The 26,968-nt window shown below is 35.2% G+C and overlaps 1 protein-coding gene across 1 annotated transcript in view; it reads left to right on the top strand.

Moving 5' to 3' along the window:
* The first annotated feature begins 1,008 nt into the window (after window positions 1–1,008).
* Window positions 1,009–26,968, top strand: part of LOC142352933 (uncharacterized) — a 48,568-nt gene continuing 22,608 nt past the window's right edge. The window contains exons 1-6 of the mRNA XM_075405090.1: window positions 1,009–1,241; window positions 10,300–10,502; window positions 11,091–11,281; window positions 18,089–18,240; window positions 20,562–22,030; window positions 22,181–22,384. Coding sequence (XP_075261205.1) covers window positions 1,132–1,241; window positions 10,300–10,502; window positions 11,091–11,281; window positions 18,089–18,240; window positions 20,562–22,030; window positions 22,181–22,384 — 2,329 coding nt within the window. The 5' untranslated portion in view covers window positions 1,009–1,131. The remainder of the gene's footprint in view (window positions 1,242–10,299; window positions 10,503–11,090; window positions 11,282–18,088; window positions 18,241–20,561; window positions 22,031–22,180; window positions 22,385–26,968) is intronic.

Below are 26,968 nucleotides of genomic sequence, written 5' to 3'. Positions count from 1 at the left end.
GTCTCCATTTTTTAGTCGAAAGCTTGTGGTCGTTTCAGCCATCAAAATTGCTTGTTTTCAAAATAAGCAATGGATTTTTGAGGAAGGTTTTAAAAAAATTAGTAAAAAAATTTGGTAAAAATTTTAAAAAAACTTTCTATTTTTGTATTTCGGTTCTAAGAATTGCATGATGAGACTTAAAATTTGAAGCTACTGATTAAAGTTAATCTTGACTTTTTTTTTTGAAAGAAAACAGAGCAAAGATCTAGATCTATTTTTAACAATACTTGTGAATTGAGAGATAAAAAACTAGTTTTCTGTTCCATAAATGCACTTCATGATTTTTTATTCATGGTCCATTCCTAACCTTCTTTTACATCACTTGAAAAAGTCTGTTCGATAGGTTGGAATACTTGTGCCCATCCCCCCATGTTTTATATCAACTCACAACATTTCTTACATCACTGTAACAGGAAACGTTGCTTTCTATTATAGTATTACTCTACCAAAGAAAAATGCAAATTGCTCTATGATATTCTTTGAGCGTTGAGAACCCATTGTGACTATAAGTAACGGTCTGTCAAAGTTATACCCGAAAAATATTTAAATTTTCCACAAATTCCTCTCATGTTTTTCCTCCTAATTCTGAAATTGTAATTGCCTTCTTTCTGCATCGGAAAACGAGACTGATTTTTTGCGCCAGTTTGATTTTTTACTTTTGCATAACATCTGCGTAAAACAAATAAAGAATGTAAGCACTCATTAAATAAACAGTATTCTCAAATTTGAGTAGTATGCTGCTGCTTTTAGATACATTTACGTACATACTTGTTAATGCAAATTATGAAAATTTTGCCTCTCTCTAATTTTTTCGAACAAACAAAAATTTTTGGTAAGTTATTTTGACGGAGTCTTTTGATCAATTAAAAACACCTGCCTGCAGATTCGATTGTTCTGTTTAATTTCAAGTATTTCCAAAACGACCGATAATTAAATTTTCATTCCCCAACTTTTGTGTTTTTTGTTTCAATAAGACCAGCTTCCCCTGGTAAACAAAAGAGAAATATGCGAGAATTTTTTTTTCGTTTAAAGCGAGTTATTTGACGTCGCTTGCTTTTGTTTAATTTTTCACAATCAACATTTGAATTTTGAATGATGGTTCGAAAAATAATATCGATATTTTGGTGGTACCTCGCGTTCTTCACGATTCAAATAGCTACTGAAGCTGAGACAGTTGAATTCTTCACCAAATCCAGCTACAGGTTTATTCTGATTTATCTATTGTAACTTGTTTTTAGAATTTAGGAAAAAAACTAGCAACGCCTGACATGAAAAATTGGTATTGGGAAAATGATTTTAGAGATCTTATCATTTGAAGAACAAAAATGCTCAAACATCCCCAGTGTGTTATGCTCGTGAGCCGCATAATTGTTAAGAGCCCCCCGAAACATGATTTTTTTCCTCAAGCTGAGACCTGGAATTTATGAAAAATGAAAAAAATTATGAAAAAAACAAAGAGGCTGTAGAATGGCATTGCAAAAGGTGACTTTAATAAGATACCTGGTCGGGTCATTAGAGAACCCTTATACCCATATACCCTTATACCCCTTATACTCTTATCCAACCACTTTCATTCAATTGGTCCATTTTGTTGCTTTTCATAGGCCAGAACAAACTCTTTTCATAATTGAGGCATATTTTGTTGAAAAGGCGAGTCAATTGAGAAGAAGATTATCTAAAATATATAAAAAAGTTCCCTTTAAAAAAACAATTTTAAGCAGAGGGCTAGCAGAAGCATTTTGAATGTTCAACAGATATGACCAGAAATGTAGTTTATAGACAGTTTTTCTGGCAGAGACCGCAAGAGTGAAGATATAATAAGATGTTTCTGATATGAATGAAATGAATAGGAATAAGCCGGAAAAACTTTTTAGAAAAAGCGATAAAATCGAAAAAATAAATAAAAAATCAAAGACAACTTCCCGCATGTGAACAAACTACCCTCAGAGTTTTGTTCAAACACAGCTTTCTCACTCAAGTTTAAAATTAGAGGGATCAAACTGACGCCCCAAAACCACTCGCTTTTTCGCTTTGATGCCCACTACGACGTGACCAATTAAAATTTAGTTCAAATTTCATCAAAATGTCAGAACAAATCTAAGAAAAGACAGCGCCCCAATACTGTTCAGATTCTTTGAATTATAATAAGCTCCGACAACCCATAAAACAGTCCCAGACAAAAAAGTACGAACTAAAGATAGAGTTAAACTTGTGCACATCAATTAAGAAAGAAACCCCTTAAGGTATTCATATGACTGTATCTGTTTGAACAACAATTAAGCTGATTACAACATAGTTTTTCACAAATAATGTATCTTTAAACAAGTTTTCAGACTCAAATGGGGGCTATTTCTCTTTCAATTGCCAATATGAGAACTCTGTAATTAAATTTTTGCCGTTTTTTGCTAATTTTGATTTTGCTATCTCCTTAATTATGAAAGACGCAGCATTTATTTTTGATTTTTTAACTAACAATTTATCCATATCTATAACAGTCGAAAAGTTAAGTGTCCCTAATGGATCATCAGCATTAGTTGGGCTAGTTCTGAACCGATCTTGTACTGTTACAATCCAAATGTAATTCGGATTGTAATCAGTTGGTCTTTTTTAAAAAAATTTTTGATTCTTTTCATATTGATTAAAAAACCGGACATTTCAAATCTAAGCTCACTAGTAATAGGTCAAATTGGGTTCCTTAGCAGCTTCAAATTAGTTTATTTAGTTTTTTAATTCAAAGCTTGTGGTCGTTTTGACTTTTGAAAATATTAGATTTTTAAATAAATAATTGCTCACTGCATTTTGCCTTTAATTTCTTCTTAATTTGGTCAACTTTTAGCTTAGTGTCATCAAAGAAAGACTGCTCATTCTTTCTACTGAACCAAAATATAGTATTAATTGCGGTTTTATGCCTTAAGTTATGTTTCTCTGGCTTTGATGGTACTAGAATTCACACTTTTTTAAAAAAATTTTTGGCATTTGTCCATTTTTTATTTTCTCTAGTTTTGTCGCATTATCACATTATCACAGTTCACATTTTTCAATTACAGTTTTCTTTAACTGTCATTCTTACTTTGTCTTTCAGTCGTATGATATTTACTGGACAATACCAGGTCCCATTGGTTTTTTATGAAGGAATAAATGAGCCAATATTCTGATTTAATTAGATAGCTGATGGCTTTCCTCACTTTGAAAACAATTGTTTTCATAGAGAAAAGACGATTATTAACTTTGCTTTTTTGTTTTTCTGTCTGTTTGTTACCTAGTCTCGTTGGTTACAGGCCAAATTTGTCAATATTGTTTAAAAGGGAAGGTGTCAAAGGAATTGGTGTCACAAAATCCATTGTTTTGAAGGAATTCGCTATGAATTTACTGGCTTCGACACAGGTTTTGTGCAAATAAGAAAATTAATTTTTCATATTTGCCTACATTTGATGTTCTTTTTGTAGACGTAAGACCGATTTCGAATAATTAAAGGTCTCAAGCGCTTCCTATGGAGGAATAAACAAAACTGCTTTTTTTCAATTTGTAGCTAATGGCCTTCATGACTTTGAAAATAATTGTTTTCGAAAATACAATAGTATTACTCAATTTTGCGACTTCTTTCTCTTTTTTGTCTACTTGTTACCTCTTCTCAATAAGAGAATTAGCGTAAGACATTTTGGGCGTTATAATATGTCCTTAATTGTATACATTATTGTTTTACCGTCTTCCACACCATTTTCTCGAAGAATTATTTTAGTTTGGAGATTAACTACGTTTTTACTTTGTCTTTTTAGTCGTTGGATATTTCCTGTACAAGGGCAGGTTTCATTGGTTTTTCATGAAAAAACAGATGAGTGGACATTCTGATATTAGTAGATAGCTGATGGTTTTCGTGACTTTGAGAACAATTGTTTTCAACACTAAAAAAACACTTTTCAATTTCGCTTTTTTTGTTCTTTTTATTGTCTATTTGTTACCCAGTCTCGTTAATTACTGGCCATATATGACAGTCTTGGTGTCAAGTAAAGGTGTCACAAGGGATTGTTGTCAAAATATCTAATTTTTTTAAAGACTGAGTTATGACTTTACTTGCTTCGCCATGGGTTTTTCACAAAAAATTAAAATAATTTTTGATTTCTGTCATATTTGACGTTGGTTTTAAAAATAAAAGACATATTGTGTATAATGGCAGTGTTCAAGGGTTTCCGTTGGTCGGATTAACGAACCTAACTAATTATTTCAATTTGCAATTAATGGCTTTCATTGATTTGGAAATAATGTTTTTTTTCGAATAATAAAAAATATTACTCAATTTTGACCTTTATTTTCTGTCTTGTCTACTTGTTTTTTATTCTCATTATTGATAGGTCTTACACCAACTTTTTGGCGATCGATGAATCAAACATATTTTGAGCGGCAAATTATGGCTTTACGGCTTCGACAGCGTTTTCTGGCAGGTTTTAGTTGAAGTTTCATTTGTTGTTTACTTGTTTTCTTTTTGTAACCGCATACAAAATTGAATAACGACAGGTCTTAATAATGCATTTGTATAGAAGCATAGGTAAACGTAAACACCTGCTATGTTTTCAGTTAATTTCTAATGGTTTTTTTCTTTGAATTTAATTGTTTTTAAAAAGTATCAGCGAGTTTTTTTTAACATTACTGTTTTTATTCTTTTTGTCTAATTGTTACCGAGCCTTATTATGGTTTGATCTCATATCTTTTCTATTGAAATGCAAGTTGTTGTCCTTAGTTTCAGTTTTGTCTGAGGCTATTTGGGCTTTGTATTTAGGTTTTGTTTTTAAAATGGACATAAAGTTTTGGATGTAATTAATGTTTGTTGTTGATGTTTGATTTCGCTGTTCGTCTTGACTCGTTTTCCTAATATTTGGCGGGTCTCATTTATCTAATGCCTCATTTTTTGCTCCCCTTAGTTATTTGCTTTGGAGGCTATCTTTTAGTTCATACACCATTTTTTTTGAAAATTACTTGAATTTTTGGGGTTTTTTACCTGTTCCTCATTTGATAGACAATTATGCCAAAATTGTGGATGAGCGGGGTCGGAACCTTATTTGCAATCCCACATTACTGTGACTCCTTGTATGGTTTATATGTTCAGAGTTGACCTTTAGCGGAGTTTTCACTTAACAGAAAACTTTGTAACAATTACAGTTTATTTGTAAATTGAAGACAATTTGATTTAACAAGGAAGATTAAACTCATTCAGTTCAAAAGAATCTGAATTTCAAGAACTTCAGGAACTCTGTTGAAAAAAACTGAGAAATTGATCAAATAAAAAAATGAAATAGCAATTACAATTTGTCAGCTTTCAACCTCAGCAGTGTTCTTTTCTTTCTAAAACAATTTTCCGGTTACGGGTCACGTTAACAGATTGAAGCAGTAGTTAAAACACAACTTAAAATCATCATTTTTGTTGCGTGTCCTTTTTGTAACATTAGCAAGTTACCGATAACAAATCTTGACAGTAGCTTAAATTCATACTTTTTGTTGCGTGTCCTTTTTGTAACATTAGCAAGTTAACGATAGCAAATCTTGACAGTAGCTTAAATTCATCCTTTTTGTTGCGTGTTTTTTTCTAACATTAGCAAGTTAACATAGCAATTGACAGTAGCTGCTTTATGTTTGTTATCAGTGTATCAAAACTTAACATAGTTGGTATCGCAAAGATAACTATACGAATCCCAGTGAAATGAAACTTGAAACACATTGATAAATTATTTAGGATCATATTTGAAAAAAAAGATCCAGTTACTTTCTTAAGGTTCAGTTTCAAGTCATTTAAAACTGTTGTCTTTCAAATGGGTGGAAATGCCGTTTGAATTCATTCGAAACGCCTATCAGGAGCAGCTGAGAGCGTCGGAGATACAAGAAAGATTGTCAAAAAATTCACAGATTACTGCAAGCAAACGAGACGAACTGACTCAATAATGTCAATAATTTCTCGAAAACTTGTCGCACGGAATACAACAGAAAATTTTATGTTATTGCCATATAGCTCGCTGATAACTTGCTCATGCTGCCAATTTATTTGTGCGAATTGAGCCGTTTTGCAGCCATCTGTGAATAAAGATAGTTCAGAAAGATAGTTCAGAAAGATAATTTCAGAAAGATAGTTCAAATAAAGTCTTTTTAAGCAAGACAATTGATATGCTAATAACATAGAAAGACCTTTCTATCCCAATGGAAGCTCGTGGTGAACTTCCGGGACTTGGAATTGTTAACAAAGATCACTATGCACCACAATTAATTCAATCTGATCTCTTAATTGACCCAAGCTGGCAATCTATTAAGCGAAACATGGGAGATTCCAGTTTGATCGCTCAATTTTTTTTGCTTTTTGGCCCAAAATTTTAGTTCATAACCCACAAGATCATAATTGGAATTCGATTGCAACGGATACTCCATGGGCAAAGTACCCTGGAAGCAATCCCACGTACAAATATCATATCATCGACACCAGGATGGTCACCACTACAGCTAGCAAATATTTCACTCACTCTAGGTTTACAATAATAAAATAATAACATAAAAACACGGGAATTATTTGTAATATTGAAAGGGGGTAACTTCCCCCAAACCAAGCTATTAAAGCAACAGTCATTTGAGAATCTAATCCACACTTTCAAATTGTTATCGTAGGTAGATCGCATGCCCAAAAAATTAAATTTCAAAAAGATATTATTTAGAAACAGTAACTAATGATGAAACGAACACAGGACATAAAGAAAATGCCCGCAAGTACACAAAACGTTTTAAAGACTATTTGTCCGACGATGAATCGGGCATAGCTGGCTTTGAAGTAATTACTAAACCACGCCATAAACGCAACCTAGACCGCCCTTGCTATTCGAAGTTTTATCGCGATGTTTTTATTCAAAATCAGGTTTCATTATCACCGTACACAAAAACATATTTTGGAACTGATTACGTGATAACACAACATATTTTTAAGTAAACAAAACTGATCAGGTGCAGTACATCCCAATGTGCAAATTCATGCCAAAATTGACTACATCATCAGTAGCGTCTTCTTATGAATGGTTTACACAAATCTGTCAGTATATAGGAACTTATGTGACCCAGACAAAAACCTTAAACACACCATTTTTTCTTTTAACGCAACAAATTTCTTTAGCAGGATAAATTGTCACAAGCAATAGAAACATTTTTGCTTCATCAAAAAGCTCTAATGAAATTTCAATCTTCCCAAATGAAAAAAGTTCTTCTCACCATCATGTACTCGAAAAGAAAAAACTTGAACGCATTCCTATTTGCTACCAGTGTATAGACCAAGTAACTTGAAACAAGTTTCTCTGGTCAGTAAAACCACCATGTAAAACGGATAATGTTGGAAAAAAAGTTACACGCGATGCAAAATATGATGAATAGTTTTGTCGCACACCATACCTAATTAAGGCGCGACACAATTTTGAAGTTGTTACACACGATGATATACAACGCCGCTTCACTAAAACTAAATTCACCGATCACCAGATAAGTATATTTAACCAAAGCTAGTTTTCAAACTCAATAGAAAGAAAAAAATTTTATCAGAGAATAGATGACACAGCAGAGAAATTTGAATAAGGGCCTGCTATAAACATTGCAGATCTTGCAAATCAAGCACAATTACAAGTTCAATACTCTGTCAACAAAAACAGCTCTGAGAATAATATGAAAAAATTAAATAAAAACGGGAAATATTTCACTCTACGTCGCCACGACTGGAGTGATTTAAATAACGGAAATTATTTAAAAGACAGCCTCATTGGAATCTTCGGATAACCGTGGTACATATTAAAAAAAATTTTCGTTGCATAAAAAATTTTCATTTTTAAAAAAATTTTCTTTGGCTTATTTCGCAGCAATTAATTTGAACGCATATATTTGTAAAAGCCTTTGAGAACCAATATCAGATTAGCTAATTTAAGTATTTCAGGGCTTTTTCTCACAAAGATATTTCAAGTATTCCTGAGAGATTCAAAAATTAAAAACTACCACTCTCAATGGAACAAAAACGGGGACACTGAACAGATAGCACGCTGCTGTCTATCACTCACACTCGCAAGCTGAATTTACTGAATTGATTACACAGAAAGTTAGAACGCTTCTATAGGAAATTCTCCTCGCCAGGACATATTGACTCTGACTTTAAAAGAGTATCGACTCTCCTAACAATTAAAAACGATTGCCATGAATCTACAATTAACACGTCTTTTAAACCAGACTTTCAATCTGTCCATGTTGAATCTCTCACCGCGAAAAGTCTAAAAAAAACAAGCTAAATCACTTTCACAGTATTGCTTTGATAATGGTCCAGATTATCAAGAAATTCCTGAGGAGTTTTTTCTCAAATTACACAGTACTCATATATATCTCTTTTTTCTTTTGTGGCACCCCAAATGTCAAACCGTCAACAGCCAATCACACTGAAGTGTCTCATATACCACCGAACATCGAACCTATAACATTCAATCAATTGATGTTGGAAGTGGACGGCATCTTTGACTTTCTTAGAACCAGTGTCCGAAAAACAAACGTCGGCGCTATTCACGTTAGCACAAGCCTCGCCACAGACCCATTCTTAGATCTCGGCTACGTATTCGTGTGTGAGCCCTTCACTTTCAGCCGCCAAATCTTCCTCCTCCCTCCCCACCAGGAGCCACTGGAGAACTTTCGCTCTTAATTGGGAGTAACCAAAACACCCCGAAACGAATAGGATGCTGTAATCCACGATTTCTTCAGAAGAGCCTCTCATTACCACACAAAAATATCTGACCAAAACTCGACCATGGGCCGACAAGTTTTTCGCGGAACAGTTAAACGCTCAACTCTAGATACAGTTTTCCCAATGTGGATCTAATATTGACGTGTCAGGATGCCAGAACCTCGGTCACAAAAGTTGTCTACTCGCCTACACTAGTACCAATTCCACAGCCTCCTTCGTACGACAGGTCAACGTCAACTGATAATTAACCGTACACGTACCCGTCACCTCAAGCAGAATGTCCCGTGTAAGAAGAGGCATATTCATTCAGAATTTCTATAATCAGGGAGCTACAGTTGTTCACCCCTAACCATTCATCAGAGGCTACATTCATCTCACAGGCCTACGTACTGCACACTTCGACGCTCACAGTCCTCTTCAAGACAAAAATAATTTCTTTTTGCACCCAACAAAGAACGTACCACAGGTTGACAGGACCCAACTTCCTGTTTCACCAATTTGCTAACCCTATGGGGATTGAAAACGAGCAGGGCGTCGACGTTCCTGAATGATTTAATTACATCTTAGCGTCCCCTGAGCACACACGCAAGCCCATAGCGGTTATTTGTACGATTGACCAGCCGAAAAAGGTTTTATAGAAGAAAGACGTGATCAGTACTTTTGTGATCAGTTTTCGTTTTTTCTCTGGTCGGGAATTACCCAGCACGAATTGAAATTACATTTAACCCTAGTAAGGGTTAAGTAGCTCGCAATAGCTAAGTTGGATACTAATCAAAAGGCAAATTGGTGAATCCGATCGGAACCGTACTAAATACTGAAATAAAAGGAGATGAATTGATATCTTGCTTTATCATCGGCAGATACTAAGACTACAATTCTCCAACCCAACTTGGAGCGAATCATTGCTAGCTGCCCTCATTGCCAGCTTGCAATTTAGCAACAGGATAGACGTGACTGGCCAGAATAACATGTCACTGGCACCTTTACTGCCTTCACAACAGACAACACGTGGACCACTGACTGACGACTCTAGTTGCTCACTTCACATGACAGGGACCAACACATTCAACATATTTTTAGCTGCAGTCGAGAGTTCCTAGGAAACTCTCAAGTCTGGAATGATGCAGCAGACCAAAATACAGAATGTGTGTTCTCCACCACTCACAGACTGAGAGGACTCTTTATTTTCACTCTTTTATATAGCGCATGCACACCTAACTCTTTTCAGTCTAATTGATAATTGCACTATGTGCATACCATTGAGTCCGGCCCTGTATACTATTACCACCATTATAATTGAAGTATATTTTCAGTGTTCCACAGTGTTTGGTTAGTCAGAGTGACCTACGTACGGGTGCTTCGCGCGCAGAAATAAGTAGCTATAACTCTCTATACCTAAAGGCTGTAAAAGGAGCCCAACTAGAGTCTGCCTTAATAGAATGGCATCTCACAATGACTCTGTAATGGTCTGTTCTCCACGACTCAAATATGTCTGATAAAAAGCAATTTCTAATTTTGTTTTACTATAGCTACACATTTATACGATATGACACCCGTCTGTCCCCCGAGTTCGCCCTAGTGTCCCCTCCCCTGGGTGGGGTGAGGTACGAGAGGGAGTGTGAAAAGAGATGCAATTCAGATCCTCTCTGCAGGTCTTTCAATCACAGTCCTTTCTATCAACTATGTGAACTACTCGCTACTGATTATACGCTACTTGGATACGAAGAAACAGGTAGGCTTTCAAATGGATTTCTTTTTGGTTTTGGGTGAAACTAGTTCATCGGGCGACCACCCCCCCCCCCCACCCCCTCTCCCCACCCCCAATATTAATGATCATCTTGACATGCTGTTATTCAGTGTGAAGTAGCTGACAACGTTTATTGAGACTTAAAACTCTTTCCTTTTTTCTCCCTCGTTAACAAAATTTATCTTTTCACTTTACAATGTGAATAAACTATAATTTGTTTTTGTTTGGTTTGAGTAGTCATTTAATACGAGATGGGACTATTATTTACAATTTTATTATACTAAAATAAATGTTATTTATTTAAGTATACCAGTTATGTAGGGTCATAATCTAACGGGGCGTGGGGAAGGGGCAGTTTTTTCATAATTATATGAGAATTAATATTGAACTCCATTAAATTATTGGTGATTAATGCACCGTCATGTCCTGTTCTTCATCGTTTTTTTTAAAAGAAACTTTGAGCTGCTTAATAAGATAAACTGTCCAAAAGCGAACAAAGTGACTGTATCACTTTCTTATCAGTGAATTAATGAGCTCACGATACCAAAAATGAAAATGAGAATAAATTTTCAGACATTTCTGGTTTCAAGTCCACCGGGTGGAATCACAAATCATTGGGGAAGTCTTCCACCAAGGGGTGTGGAAGTGACCAGCCCATCTCGGAGTGTACTAAGGTGTCTATGTCTAGATCCAACACTGGAATATACGCTGCCACATGGACATATCCAAGTGATGACACGGATGATGGAAGCCAATTTGGAATGGCATGTTGAATTTAAAATATATACAAAACTTTCTTTGTACTCTTGAAATTATGACGGTAAAAATTCCCCTTTCAAAGATTTTTTCGAAGGGTTATGACATTAACAGCAAGGCCACGTTCTCTAAAAACTAAAAAATAAAAATCCTTCTGTTGTTAGTTATCAGTATTGACAATTCGTTGAACGTCAGACGTAACAATTTGCGGTTTGTTTGCTTGCAAATGTAAAAACTCTTGTACTTTTGGGTTGAAACGTGCGTACTTCTGTATACTCGTGTTTAAACGTAAGATATTGTCGGTATTTTAGTTGTACAATTACAGGATTTCGATCAAATATTTGCGAAAAATGCGCTGAAAGAACTACGGAAAAATTTTTAGCGCAAAATCACTAAGGCAATAAAAGCTGATTTAGTCGAATTACTATATCAAAAAATGTTTTTCAGGATTGATTTTTGAAAAATCAGTGCTGTTTTGCGGCCTTTTTGTGCGGTTCTTTAATTCTCCATAACACAGAGAAATATTCAGCGTTAAATCAGACCACTTTGTTGTTCCGACCCAATTTACTCAAATGGGTTTTTTTTGTTCAGACAATTTTGGCCGATCGATATAATCATCGCAGAGAGTTGTGAGTGGTATCATTAGAAATCCAGTCCAGGGTAGAATATGGAATTAAAAAGATTTCTTCATTTTCGCTTTTTATAGTGAGTTATCGCGGTTTAAAATATTGTGAATATTAGAAGTAATTTAGCTGTTTTTATTCCCTTTTTCGCTATTTTTGACCAAATTTTCGTCAATTTTGCTAAAATGTGTAAAAATTGTTAACTGTAGTGATATTAAATTTATCTATTGAAGTAGAGGAGGGTTGCTGAATTGTTCGATTCGATAAAACGTCGTTTGTTTCGTCAAAAATGGGACGTATTTGTTCTTTTTCTTAGCCCACTTGCTTCAACTTTCCTGGCAGTAGACATTTTAATACTGCGGCCAAATTCTTTTCCAGCTCCCAAAAGTGCCAGGTGTACTGCGGCTAGATTTAAGAGTCTTCTGGAAATAAAAATTTGCCAGTTTTTTGCAAAATTAAACTCGATAATTATAGAAAATTCATTATTTATTTTTGACAAATTGAAAAATTTTGTTTAAAAAATGATCAATTTCGTAACCAATTAAACAATTTAGTGTTTTTAAAACTTGCAGCATTATCTGGGTTAATTTTAATCTCACAATAGATCCTTATGATAAAATTTTTTGTTAGATTTTAATGGGGCGCGACCTTTTTTTTTAAAAATGTTTCCGCTATGTAAATGTTATTCAGGTAAATTAATGACAAGAAGTTCAAATCAGGGCTTAACTAATGACAGATACTGTTTATCATAAACCAGACCCACCGATATTGTATCATGGTTTCAGCGTTAAGCTCATGGTTTTTTTATGGCTCTGACCAAGTGTTAACGTAAAAAATTTCTGACTTTTTGAGTTTTGCTTTCATTTATTATATTTTTTAGCCCGTTGACTTAGTGTCCCCAATCAAGGATTCAGTTAGCTTTTTAGGAGGTATAAAAAATCCTAGACAGTTTTTTCAGTTGTTATCTAATGACTGATAACTTCGAAAACATTTGTTCTCAGAAAAAATCGGTGAATTTTTGAACTTTCTCACTATTTTATTTTGCCTCTCTCAACTTCGGTCACAGTCTAAGTAAAAACAAAAGGAAACCAATTTCTTTTGAGCTATAATTGTTTATCGGTAACGGTTTTTTTACAACTAATGTTTCTTCATTTTGATACTACGCGTTTTCTTTATTTTTTGTTTTTTAGCATAATTGCATTTTTTGTGTTCATTTCGTTTTCTTAACAATATTTTGTCAAGTCAAGTTGATGGAAGGCATAATAGGAAAAATGCACAATGTTGAAAAAACGCGTACCTGGATTTGTTGATTCTCTTTGTTAAAAACATACAAATGCATTTTGTGCTAAGACAAATTTATCTCGCAAAATTTTTGTGGATTTTTTATTGGTTTTTGTGAATGTTTGTCTTTCTTTTTGTTGTTGTACGCCATATACCTGATAATAAAAGTTCTCAATTGCTTTCCCAGGACGTATAACTCCATCTAGTTGAAGATTTCAGTTAATAGCTGTTTGTTTTAACGATTTTCAAATAAAAAAAAATTTCAACTGTCTCATTTTGCTTTCATTTTCGTCACCATGTAACTCAATCTCACTCATTAGAAATCTTAAGTACTTTTTTTGATTCAGACATTTTTCATGCGCCTTCTTATACGTTGTGACTGATTGCTTCGACCGTTTGGTTTATAAAAAGTTTTCGAGGATTATACACTGTTCAGTTTTTGGGTTTCCTTTGTTGTCATGTCTAAGTAGTCCTTTTATATGGATGACTCGTTGATGTTATGCCGAGGGTGAAGTGGCAATATACAGGTCATTCAGGTAACATTTTATAATTATCTTGCCTTGAACAGTGTGATGTCGTAAAACTGTTTTGGCTTTATTTATTTGTTGTTTCGTTTTGTGGGGCCGTGACTTAGTCTCATTATTAACAGACCAAATAGGCATTCTGAATTGTTGCAACTTAAGCCATTGCTTTTTAAATAAACCTTAAAACAGCTATGATTTTTGAAAATGTTTGTTTTTAAAAACATATTTGGTTTTCTGAGCTTCCTGTTTTTTTTAAATAGTTTTTTGGTCAATTTGTTGCTCAGTCTTTATAAACACAGGTCACAACTTATTTGCAGTGAGCTTGGGTTGATTTTCATAACAATTTTAGCTTCAAATATTTTTTCGGCTCTGTTGCTACTGTTGTTGTTTGAGATATATTTGTACTTTTTAAAGAAGTTTTTTGTTTTCTTTTTAATTTATAACAATATTCGTAGGTCCCATTTGATCTGAAACTTTCGCAATCAAACAATGGATAATGACATATTTCAATTGTTTCTTATGGTGTTATAAATGAACTTTTTTTGGTGACTTCATGGCATTAATAACTGTAAAATAAATTGTTCTCAAAAATAGGAAGTTAATTTTGAAATTCGCACCTCTTTGCTCTTTTTGCCCACCTGTTAACCAGTCGCATTGGGGACAATTCCGATATCTTTTCTAATGAAATATAGGTTACTTTGTTTTGTTTAGGTTTTATCCGATCCGAGTTTGCTTTTGTTAGGATTTTTTTATTATAGACATCGATTTTTGGTCGTCAATAGTATTTGTTGTTTGACTTTTACTATTGTCCTTTCTATTAGTCCTCTTATCAACAATTTTTAACGGCCCTCTAGCGTGGCAGTATACCATTGGTTGTTTATTGAACGATATGTATGTTTTTGAAAGTTTTCTATCTCTTCATCATTTGATAGCAAATTAAGTCAAGAATGAGGATGAGCGAGGTCCGAACATTATGTGCGTACGCACATTACCGAGCCTCCTTGTTATCTTTTCAGGGCCAATTCACCTTTTTGCTCTCAAATTCTCAGCAAAATTCCTCATATTGTTTTCTAAACGTCTTTTTGCGTATCGAATCGCTGGTCTATCTATAGTTATAGGGCCCAAATTATATGCCTGTATGTGTACGTCATTTCCGAAAATTAGCACGTTATCAACACTCACTTTTCGTTTAGATAGACTCAATTGTAGTTATTTCTCACAACAGCAACAATTTTATAAGAAGACTGATTGTTGCTATATTTAAAAATATAGTTCCCCGCCATTTATTCAATATTTTAATGAAAACTGGTAAAACAATATTTTTTGTGGCAGTTTTCTTAAACGGTATTGACAAGTTTTTGAAAACCAAAAGCCAGCAGTACTAGTGTTAGCAATGCCGAATTTGTAAACTTCACAAAAAATAAAATTTAAATCGATTAACTTTTGCAACATAAAAAGTATACTTTATCGGTGAAGCATGCAGGCAGCGTCAAAGAATTTATGCTTGTATAAAAATTTTTTGGCAAAAGATTTAGTTTTCCTGGAAAAATGTGACAAGTAATCAAGCTGGAATTATTCGTCAAATTTTCCAGAAAAAAATTGCGAAAGATTGCCTATCATTTGCTGTCAAATTATAAATATTTTGATTTTCATACTCTCATTTTTTCCTGCCATCAACAAATTCTACTTAAGCTTGTTCAAACTCAGTTCCCTATTCTGTTGCTGAATGACAAAGATAGTGAATCTGTTAATTTTTGGAAAAAAAAACCAGCCAGTAGCTTCTGAAAACGGAAAATTAGCTTATTATCCATAGCTTAGTATTACTCATCAACACCTCAAAAATTTATCTAAATCATTAGAATTTGTAATTCAATTTTGGAGCAAATTCAATTACCTAGTAAGTTTTGTTACTTTGCCATCATGTGTTTTCAGAAAAGTTCGGAACTTTTGTAGTGTGCCTGTATTTATTTTATAATTTGTTGTTTTATCAATTACGTCCATTAAAAGTCTCATCCACTGCTAACCACTTGAATGCATTCCAGTTGTCTGCATTTTTACTCTTTATAGTGGTTTTTAGTGTTGCTGTTTCCTTGAAGCTTTGTTGCTGAGTTTAGATACTTTTTCAATCGGTTTCAATATTTAGCTATTATTTTTGATGACTTATTTACCATTTTGTTTTTAAAATGCTACGCAAATTTATCAATCCTGTCTTTATTTGATGCTGTTTTGTCCTTTTGCACGTTATGGGGTTGAAAAACAAATAGTTTTGATTCTGAATTTAAAAACTATACTATTGTCAATAAAAGTGTTATTTAGTTATGTTTTTGCTTTGACAACTAACTTCCAAAAAGATTGTGATTTTTGTCAAATTATATTTTGGCTCTCATTGATTTTGGGAAGGTTTTTGTATGGTGTACATGTTTTAAGAAGCAAATTTTCAATGCTTACATAAGGCTTTGTTAATGTCAAAGACTTTCAGATATTAGTTTTTGGAAAAGTTAACTTTTTTAAATTGATTATTTTTTTTGTTTCTTGAGCGTGTTTTATATCAATTGTTCTGTAGAGAAAGTTTGATGTTGCTGGAAAAATGCTGAATTTGAGGTCATTGGTCCTATTATTTTTTACATTGTGACTAAGTACCTGCCCTGGTATGTTTTAAATTTTCAAGGATTTCGATTATACGAGTTGAACACTTGAGTGAATAAATTTTTTGATTGGATTGGCAGTAACGGATATTTTAGGAGTATTCGAGGCAAACAAACTACGCAGTTTTTTTCTCAATAGGACAAACTTGATAGTTTTAACCCAAACAAAGCTCTGAATCAGTTTCAAAAGCCAATTTTGTTTGTCAAATTATGGTCACATTCAGAAGAAGTGTAAGGTTTTTAAATAAAACCTGAGAAATTGCGTAACTGTATCTGAAATAGGTTCTGTTTATTTTGGTAGAAACAGTTTATCTCTTCCCTGGTTAGTTATCTGTGTTGTTTGAATCTAATCGGCTGATACTCTCATTCTAGATAATGAAATTTGCTTCGTGTCTTTGAAAATAATTAGGGCAAGTAACCGGAAATGTTTGAATTAAATTGCTGTTTTTCTTGTCACGTCATTCAACTCATTCTATAGTTTGGTATCAGCAAAGGTTTTCTGATAACATGATAGAAATTTTTGCAAAATTAGATCTAGAGTCACTTGATGATCCGCTTATAATGATTTTGTAAAATTTTTGTAACTTTAATTTTTAGTTGTTTTCGAACTTCTATTTTAATTTTGTTCGCTTCATTGGCAAATTGTTTGAATGTTCGAATTAATAGCGCTAATTTCAATCTTTTTCCGATAACTATTGTGATAACATACCTCTCCCTCATTGGTGCTCTGGTTTCTCTTGGCAATTGTCCCTTGCTCTTGGGAAGCTGAACAATTGAAGTGTTTTTTTCCCCTAAGAGATGAAGCGTTCTCAATATTTTTGATAATTTTGTACATTCCGAATGTGAATTTGCAGCAAACTAAATCCACAAAAAATAGCTGAAGTTTTTTTATTGCCAGACCTACTTATCAAAACTTACCAACAATAAAACTGTTTTATGAAAGTATGTTTCACGTCACAGTCTTTGCTGATGCGAAACGTTAAGTAATGTTAAATAATTGCTTTCAATTATTTTAAAGTAGAGTCCATAGATATCTTTACTAATTAGATGGGCTCTAAACTTTCATTGAGTTTAACAATAACAAAATTTGTTTTTGTTCAGAACTAAACAAAAACAAAGATATTGAAAAATTGGAGTTTCTGACTGTTATTTACTTATAGATAAAATTTTTTGAACTTTCTTAGACTATGATATACAAAGACGATTAAGGTTCGATAATATAATAAGTTTTTTTAGTGCGAAGAAATTAGCCATTTCTTAAGAAGAAATTAAGATTTCTTATGTTTGGCTTATTTTTGAATAATCGAAATTTCATGCATTTGAAACAGACCTTATCAATGGCTTCCGAGCTTTCAGTTGAAACAGCGACAATATCGATTGTATTATAAAGTAGTTTCATGAATTTTTTTGAACGTTTTCGAAATTTGTGAGCTAGAAAGCGTTAGATTTCTTGCTTATAAACGGGACAATGCCGGGATAGCCGGATGTACCAAACTTTTCTGTCGCTTGAACTCAAAATCTGGATCATGTCGCATTTTGGACTGAACCGGTCTTTTCAAAAGGATTTTTGAAGGCAAAGTCTGGATCATAGGCCTTTTCGGTCTGCCTGGTTGTTTTCATAGGCAAACATGGCCTGGATGGGTATTTTCAGGAGTATTTTTGAACGAGGACCTCGTTCTGGGAAGGCATCGATGTAAAGGTTTCAAAAACAAAAATCTTCAAACTGGCTTTTAAATTTTTAGACTCACCAAATGGCGTGGTTAGCTGAACTGGATGCTAACGGGAGGTTCGCAGCCAGACTCTGGTCGAGTGGGAAACTGGACAAGGATCTCAGGAGTCTAACACTTGATGAAGCTCCTATTGACTCCCAGACAAACTACACATTCTACATTGCGTAAGTCTTTTTTGCTAGTCTCTTGTCTGATTACGTCACAACTGATTGCGTCACTTTGAACTTTCAACTGATTTAACTTTTGGTTTGGTATATTGAGAGTTTTAGGGGAGTTTTTTTTACCTGCAGCCATAAAATGGCAGATGACGTTGCGTGGCCCAATGCTGTTCAGTTGCTATTGCACAGAAACCGCAATTTTTTGAAAATTTATTTGATTATTTGAATGTAGACGGAGGTAATTTAAGACTGCACAGTGAAAACAAGACAACTATCGGGTCTGTCCATTATCTCATCCTAAAAAATTACAACCCCAATTTTTGCAACGTTAGGTTATACGTTTGGTACGCCCACTGAGTTAGCATAATTAGAGAGTAAATGAAAGTATAGGTAAAGAGAGCCAGATTATGGTCTAAATTGTCGTGTCCGGACAAAAGAGTCCCAGAAAAAACAGTCCCACACCAAATAGTACTAAACTGCAAAGTTTCAGACAAAAGAGTCCGAGAATGTGATTGACAGTTAATTTTTGGTCACAATTTGATGGGCGCTTTTTCGTAACAAGCTAATTTTTTCCACTAATATTGACAAAAAGTTGGAAAGTTAATAGCGATTTTTCTCAATTTCTTATATTTTTCTCTTTATTTCAAAATTAGTCATTTTGTGTGCTTATTGTGGCTTCTCTAAAAATGTGTGAGCAGAATAATTGTTTTTGTGTGTACTTCTATTGAATGTCAAATTATTGCGCTTTCGTTATATTTCTCTGAGTTAATTCACTCTTGACTAATTTTTCCTTTGTTTTTTTTTACTTAAGAATGACATTTTCCTGCTTCTTTGATTTCTGACAGTTGATAAAAGGTTTTTTCGGCAAAATCGACTTCGAGTTGTTTTTGGAGTTTTTTCCGCTATGCCTTTTTGATATTTGAGCGAACAAGAAAATTGGTGTTTCAGAGAGTGGAAATAGTTGGAAGAAGTTTTAGAGGAAACTGAAGCAATAGAGCAAAGAGAGTTTTGTTGTGTGGTGTTGATATCTTCTACTGAATCAGAGCAGGAAATGTTGGTCGTTGATGGAGGAAATTTATTTTGCCCGGATGCATTTTTTTGTGTGGTTTAAAAAGTAGTATACTAAATAAAAAATAGTGGCATTGTTTTGATAGTTTTTTAAGGCTTTTAGTAATTACAGTGAATCTTACTTTAATATGACTTCTCTTCAACTATTTACCAACTGAATTCATTGTTTTTTTCATTCATTGTTGACTGAAATGAAACCTACAGATAATAAGGATTTTCGGTTGCAAATTGAATGAAAAGTTGTTGATGCAAAGAAACTATTTTCCTAAAAATTTTGACAATTGTTGAGCTTTTTACGGCTTGCCTATTATTGTGTGAGCCATTCTATAGCTTCGTTCACGCGATATAAATCTCTTCTTTTGCATGCATACTTTCAATTTTTTTAGAAAGTAATTACCTTTTTCTTGTTTTGTTTCTAGAGTTACTCGTTGGCCAGAATTTTTTTGGCTGAATATTAGTTTTTTATCCGCTTTGGTGCGTTCTGTATTTATCTTAAGAATCTGAAAATATATACTAGTTGCTCGAAAATTCTCTTGTTTTCTCGACAAAAATGAATTGGAGTTGTTTCCCGAATTCATATTGCTTTCTTGTCTCTGACAAATCAGCTGTTCATTTTTTGTATTTTATTGCAGAATTGTAATTGAGAGTGTCCAATAAGAGACGGAAAGGTAATTTGGTTTCTTAAAATTTCAATGCACCTTTCAAAAGTGTTATGTAGTGATTTTTCAAAGGGGTTGCAATTTGTTTGTTCTTCAAAATATTCAAATATCCTATGCTTCTATTGGTTTATTGGATAACAATTGGTGCAATGGGAAAATGTTTGATTGTTTTATTTTCGTTCGCAAAAATAAAAATCTTTCAATCGTTTTTCCCTTTCTTTCAAATTATCTTCGGATTTTGGGCTTTAATAAAGACAATTAACGGCGATTAACGGCGTTTCATATCAGTTTTTGAGAAACAAACCAAATCTAAAGCGCAAATACCATTATTTGGTTTTAAATTTCGACAGATTTTCTTTGCAGTGTTTACATAATCTACATTTATTGTTGACAGTTGTTATTGAAAAATCAACCAAATTTCTCGAATTGATCTTAGAGCTAACAGTTCTTTTGCTTCGAAAGTTTGCTAGTATGGAGTGATCGGAACAATAAGGGTGAGCGCACATTAGAGAATTGAAGAATCTAGTCCTTGTAAATAAAAAAATAGAATATGTTTTGTAAAAACTAAATGAAAATAAACACATTAGAACCAATTTTTAGACCTATCTTCAATTCTGTGAAGCTGAAACTTCAATCTCCCCTCACAGCTGATATAATTGGTAGCCCTCTCCCAGAAATCGATTCCTCGGAAGCGCTAGAAAAAGCGAGAGAAGCTGCTGAACTTACGCAAGAACTCACTAAAAAATCCGAAGATGCCGCGAACCTGGCTGAATCGTACGCAGATAACGCAGCAGATTTCAGCGCGGAATGCGTCACCGAAGCTCAAAAAGCAGAAACATACATTTCAGTTTCAGAGGTTGCAAATCATTACGCGCGAGAAAACGCTACAGAGGCAAACAGCACTCTTATCGTTGACGTCTTGGCCACCGAACTAGAATTGTTTGCAATTGAGGAATCAAATTGCGATGCGTTGGTCAGAGCTCTTTCGGGGTTTTTAAATAACACAAACGATTCAGTACAAGCTGTAATTGAAGCAACTTCCTACGCCACTGCGCAAGAAGAAGCCAACAAAGCAAATTTTGCAGCTGGGGAAGCTGAAAATTTGTTGCCTGACTTAATTGCATCGTTGGCTAATAAGGAACGAATGTTGTGGGATCTGGAAAGCAAAGCTAAAGACGTAAACACTGGAATTCGAGATCAAATTACGACAGCCACTTCCCATTTTTATGAGGCTCAAAATGCGAACCAAAAAGCAGCCGGTGAATTGAGTTCCGCCGAATCGGTTTTAGCCGACGCTGAAAATAAACTCTCACTTGCCGAAGAGCAACGTGCTTTAGCTTCTAGCGCTGTCGAAGAAGCTAAAACGCAAGTTATAATTGCGCAACTTGCGCTGGAAGCTTCTGACAATGATGCTGCTGTTGAAATATACGTTCAAAGTGGGAAAGATGCTTTGGAAAACGCTGAAAAGTTTGCTGATGAAGCGCAGACCAACGTAGCGAACGCGGAAACTGAAGTTGAAGTTGCTAAGCAAAAGTTAGAGTCAATTAAGGATGCTTTAGTCAATGCAGAAAAGGCCACGACAGAAATTGAGGGCATTCTTAGCGCGGCTGGTTTGAACTTGAACACAGAAACTGAGCGTCTTAACAATTTTTCCTCGTCTCTGCCGATCGCCATCGACGATATGAACGAAAGCAAACTAAAAATGGAAGCTGCCGTAATATCTGCGCGGAATTCAGCTAACCAAGCATTGCTAGATGCTGCTGCAATGGCTGCACCGACTACGCAAGATACGAGTTCGGCTCGGGTTATCAATTTTGTCAGTTCAACTTCAACGATGCCAGCAACTTCGGGGCCGACCGAATTCCGAGTTGAATATACCTATCTTCTAACGACAGTAAACGTCACCTGGGGGCCATCTTTGACGATGTTTGACCCTTTCGCGATGAGTTTGGAGATTTGGACTGACGCTGGGCCAAGTAGCTGTCCACCGGAGGGGAGGTGCCTTGTGACTACATTTACTGCCAATGAAGCTGGGTTCTTTATAATAGGCGGAATGATTCCTGGTCAAGGTTAGCATTAGGGTCGGCTCCATATTTTGGGACATTTTTTGGAAAACTTTGGTGACAGCGTACAATTTTTTTAATAGAATTTGTAGGAAATTTAAGCTTTATTTTATGAAAACGTTTTTGAAAAACCGTTGATAATTATATTCGATTTAGAATACAAAGTGCTGATGGAAACAGTTGCTTCTGATGGTGTGACTAGAAGCAGTCCCGGAGTTTCGTCCTTAACACCAACACTCGTTTTGAAGAGTCAGCTCACAATCAACTCAGCGACCTTCACCCCAAATCCAGAGAACCCCGGCGAAGTGGCTGTGTCTGTAGACGTTATTGGAGTATCGGCTGTTAAGATAAGACTTAGAGGTACAAGTTTGAAAATTTGTTTTAGAATTTATAAAGCTGAAAAGGCTAAAAGATGATAAGTTATGATGGAAAGTAGCTTCATATCAGTTAGGTATCCTTGTGCCTTAAGAAAAAAATAACTTAAGAGTGGTTTTTTTTAAAAATCAACTTTCACTAAGTTTGAACATCTAATAAAATAAAAGAGCTAATAGCACCTGGTAACCTAAAAACATCATTTTATTGTCATTTGATAAAAACAAAAACAATTATTTTAAAACTCTTATTCAGGAACGAACATTAAAATAGTAGTCTTAGCGCTCTGATCGATGTTTGTTCAATTAATTGAATGAAGGGCTTAAAAAGCATTTTTTGAGAGCTAACTATATGGAGTTAAGATTAACCACTGATTTTTTAAATTGAGATTTGGAAAAAAATTTGAAAACCTTGAAAAATTCAAATCTCGCTTAAATGCTAATAAGAAATTTATGTTCCGTAAGGTTAGTTGTTCAATCTACATTTTTGTCACTAGATTCCGACACACACACACACACACAGACACACACACACACACACACACACACACTTGTATATATATATATATATATATATATATATATTCGGAAAAATGGCCAAATGCGTAAATTTCATGCTTAACAAATCGGTTGAAGGTCAAATAAACCATTGAAGTTAGAATAGCATGAAAAGGGAAATTTAATTATACATTCTATCGTGGCCATGTTGACTTGTTCACTTCTGTCATCATTTATATTTAATAACTTAATAAGAAAAAATTGCAGCAGATACATTGCGATTTGTTTGCAAATCAAACTGTAATTGCAAAAAAATTCGACAAAATTTCTACATGGTTAACAAAACTCCCATAAAATCAAGCCTACACTGAAAAAGTTACGTTTTGGAAATTTGTTTTTAATCAGTCGACATCCTTATCTACAGTTTCAGACTGGGCCGATAGATGTTGCATACTAGGCCAGTAGAATTGGCGACTTTCTAACACCAAATTGGTCAAGAACCTGTTTCGAAGTAACCCGTGAAGTGAAACGGCAATAGATTTTGTCTAGGAAACTTCTAGAAAGAGAAGATTTAAACAAAAGGAAGCAATCAACAAGGAAAACATTCTGACTAAAGCAGTGAACGATAGTGAGAGTAACAGCAAATACCAAATTGATATCCAGTTGCCAAACAGCACAAAACGGAGCAACAGTAAGCGGCCAAGATACGGAGAACATTCGGAAATAATTTAAGCAAAGCAAAGGCGTGAAAAACGGTTGAATAAACTCGATAACGAATTCAAAACCAAATTGCGACTAGATAAGGAACGTTTTCAACGGAGAAAATTAGAGCTGGAAGTGCCGATGAAGGAGCATGAAACTGTGCATCAACTACTGGAGGAAAGCGTGAGATAACGCGCAAAGTGAAGAGAACAGCATTTGAAAATTATGACGTTTGTTCCCAACTAACCAGTACTCGAGACCAATCAACCTTTAATTGGACCCAAAGACGATGTATGTTTCAGACTGGGCCAGTAGAATCGGCGACTTTCCAACACTAAATCGATCGGCAACCGGCTTCGAAGCAACCCGTGAAGTGAACAGGCATAGACATTTCTCAGGATATCGCATTTCAAGCGACCGTTCATCAAGCGTTGAAGGCCGAGATAATTTTCCTAGAGCTGGTCTACAACACAACAGTGGTTATTCAGGTAGCGATATCCTATCAAAGCTGAAGTTGAACAACTTCAACGGAAACCCTCTGGAATGGCAGGAGTGGTCTAATATGTTAGTTGCTACCGCGGATAAACAACTAACACTAGACTCAGAGAATATGAGCCATCTGAAGACGCTACTGGCAGGCAAGCCGATGTCAGTAATCGATTGATGGGGCTATTTTGGACAATTCTATGCTGCCGCATTGAGCTTTTTTGATAGGAAATTTGGAAGACCTCATATGATCACTGATGCACAGCTGAAGATACTCTGCAAGGCTAGCTAGGTGCAACTTCACGATTCAACATGTTTTATCAGCTTCTTTGTCTATGTTCCAAATTTCGTGAACGTGCTCAAAGAGTACCAACAGGTCGATGATATGCAGTCAAGCTCGACACTGCATATGGCAGTAGATAAACTACCTCAATTTTTTCGAGAGAAGTGAAGGTTCTATGCTGATGATAAAGATGAAGACTGGCCTGATCTGATAATGTATTAAAAAGGGTGTCTAGAATGCAAATTGTTGTGCACGAATGGTTTTCAGCTTTCAAGGGACAGCAAAAGGAAGAAGGCTGAAGGGTCACAAATAGAGACATTTAGTTCTCGAAAATAACGGACCTCAGTGGTAACTCGAACGTGAAAGAAACGGAGTAATTGCAAAGTGATCACTGTCCGCTAGCTGATGGCACCAAAAGACTTGGAACCGTCCATAATTCAGGAATATGAGCAAGAATGATCAGTGCGCAGCAGTGACGAATGAAGGCTTGTGTTACGGGTGTCTAGGCAAAGATTATGCGACCAAAGATTGTAAAATTAATGCGTGAGATATCAATGGATGCATCAAGGAACACAGCCGATTCTACACTCACAAAACCAAATGGACGAGAGCAATCAAGCGGCAAAAATAAGCGCAGCAAAAATCAAACAGAATAGCAAAATTTCGAGTTTTCTTTGCATAGTTCCTGTCTCATTACACAGCAGTGGCAACAGGGTGAACACATATGCTTTCCTCGATAGTGGTTCAACGATTTAATGCATCGATGAAAGAGTGCAAAGATTTACAAACCCAAGGCAACGACTTTACGCTCAACATAGCTGGAACTCATGGAAAAAAGGATCTGGGACAGAAAAGAGTTCCTCTCTCAAAAAAGCGTGGATACAGTCAAATAAATTGCACATCCTTCAATCTTTTTGAGAAACACAACATACGGCTGCAACAAGCTGAAGTAAAGCTTCAATCACTTGAGTGTTCTATCCAGAAGAAGCTTCATCTTGATGGAAGTTGGCATCATCTTGTTCAAGATGTTAATGAGTTGCAATTTCCATCGGATTACAACATAAGAACACGAAGTGAACCTTTCGCCGTTATAACAGAGCTCGGATGAATATTCAGTCAACACATGATAGGCCAAAGAAGACAAAATGCTTGTCATTTTGCCTTCATAGAAGATGTGAATGTGGCTGAGAAAATTCAAACTTGGTGGGACATAGAAACCTGTGCTTCTAGTTAATCAAAAATGGAACTGCAGGCAGAGAAGCTGCTAGAGAGTTCGACAAAATTTAAAGGAGAGCGGCTGGAAGGGGAAATGCTGTAGCGTGATCAAGAGTCAAACCTTTCAAACAACTACAACTCGGCATTGGGTCGCTTTTATTCAGTGCAGCAAAGATTCCAAAAGCACGCAAACCTGGAAATTTGGCAACAACAGTCAATAGATACAGATGTAAAATTGAATTTCGTAAAGATATTGGACCAGAGCGAAATTAGGGGTACCTTCGGGAAAGAATGGTGTTTGCCACACCATCCAGTGTTAAACCCGAACAAGCCTTGCAAAGTAGGACGAGTTTGCAATCTGCGCCAAAGACAAAGAAGTATGCTTAAATGACGAGCTATTAGCAGAACCTGATCTAATACACGGGTTGATTAGAACAGTTTCAGATTTTTCAAAGGACCAATAGCCCTGACAGCTGACATCGAAACGATCTTTTCACAAATTTAAGTTCCCAAACAGGATTGAAGCTGCTTGAGAATTCTATGGTGTCCAAGAAATAACGAACCTGTTGAAATATACGAATATAAGCGCCTTGTGTTTGGAGCTAAGATTTCTCTATTGGCTGCTTATGTGGGACTGTTTGAGGTGACTAAAAAGCGAATGGCCAGGAAAAGTGAACGTAATCTTTGCCTCAGATAAAAAGAATTTTTATTCATCTGTCTTCATAATAAAAGCCGAAGAAACGAACGCTCTTATTAAATGGAAACGATTCGGTAACATTAACAGACTAGTAAACACAGTGGCAAACGCGAAGAGAGCATTGAGCAGATACAAACCCGCAACACTAGTAGTCAGCGTTGAAGATAGAGAAAAAGCAAAAGCAATCATTTTTAGGTTACTACAGCAAAAACAGTTTGGTGAAGAGATAAAAATCTCTAAAAGTTGAAAAAGAAATTCGAAAATCCTATAGTTCTTGCCCTTCCGTGATCAAGAGCAACTTTTTCGAGCAAGAGACAAAAAGTCAACTGGAATTCGATGCAAAGCATCCCATAGTGCTATACTGGAAACTTCAACAGGTCAAATTTTTCTTGCAAAATGAACAAAAGAACAATCAAAGCCAGGTTCTGAGCTGTAAACACATTGTTCAGCAAAATTTGTGGATCCTAGGCATACGAAACGCCTTAAATTCAATCAAAAACAGATGTATTGCACAGCATAAACGATAACACCAGAAATGGGCGATCTACCTGAAGAGCGGTTACGTGCTTCAACAGCCTTTAAAAAAGTGGGAGTGGACTGCTTTGGCCATTTCAGTTGTGAGGATTGGGCAAAGGAACGATAAGCGACAGTGTTCTCTGTTCACATGTTAAATATGAGAGCGGTGTATATAG

Source organism: Convolutriloba macropyga, chromosome 14, assembly GCF_964194025.1.
Source record: "Convolutriloba macropyga chromosome 14, txConMacr16.3, whole genome shotgun sequence".
NCBI classification, from domain to species: domain Eukaryota; kingdom Metazoa; phylum Xenacoelomorpha; order Acoela; family Convolutidae; genus Convolutriloba; species Convolutriloba macropyga.
Note: the sequence above shows the minus strand (reverse complement) of the source record. Positions and strands in the feature narration are given on the sequence as shown.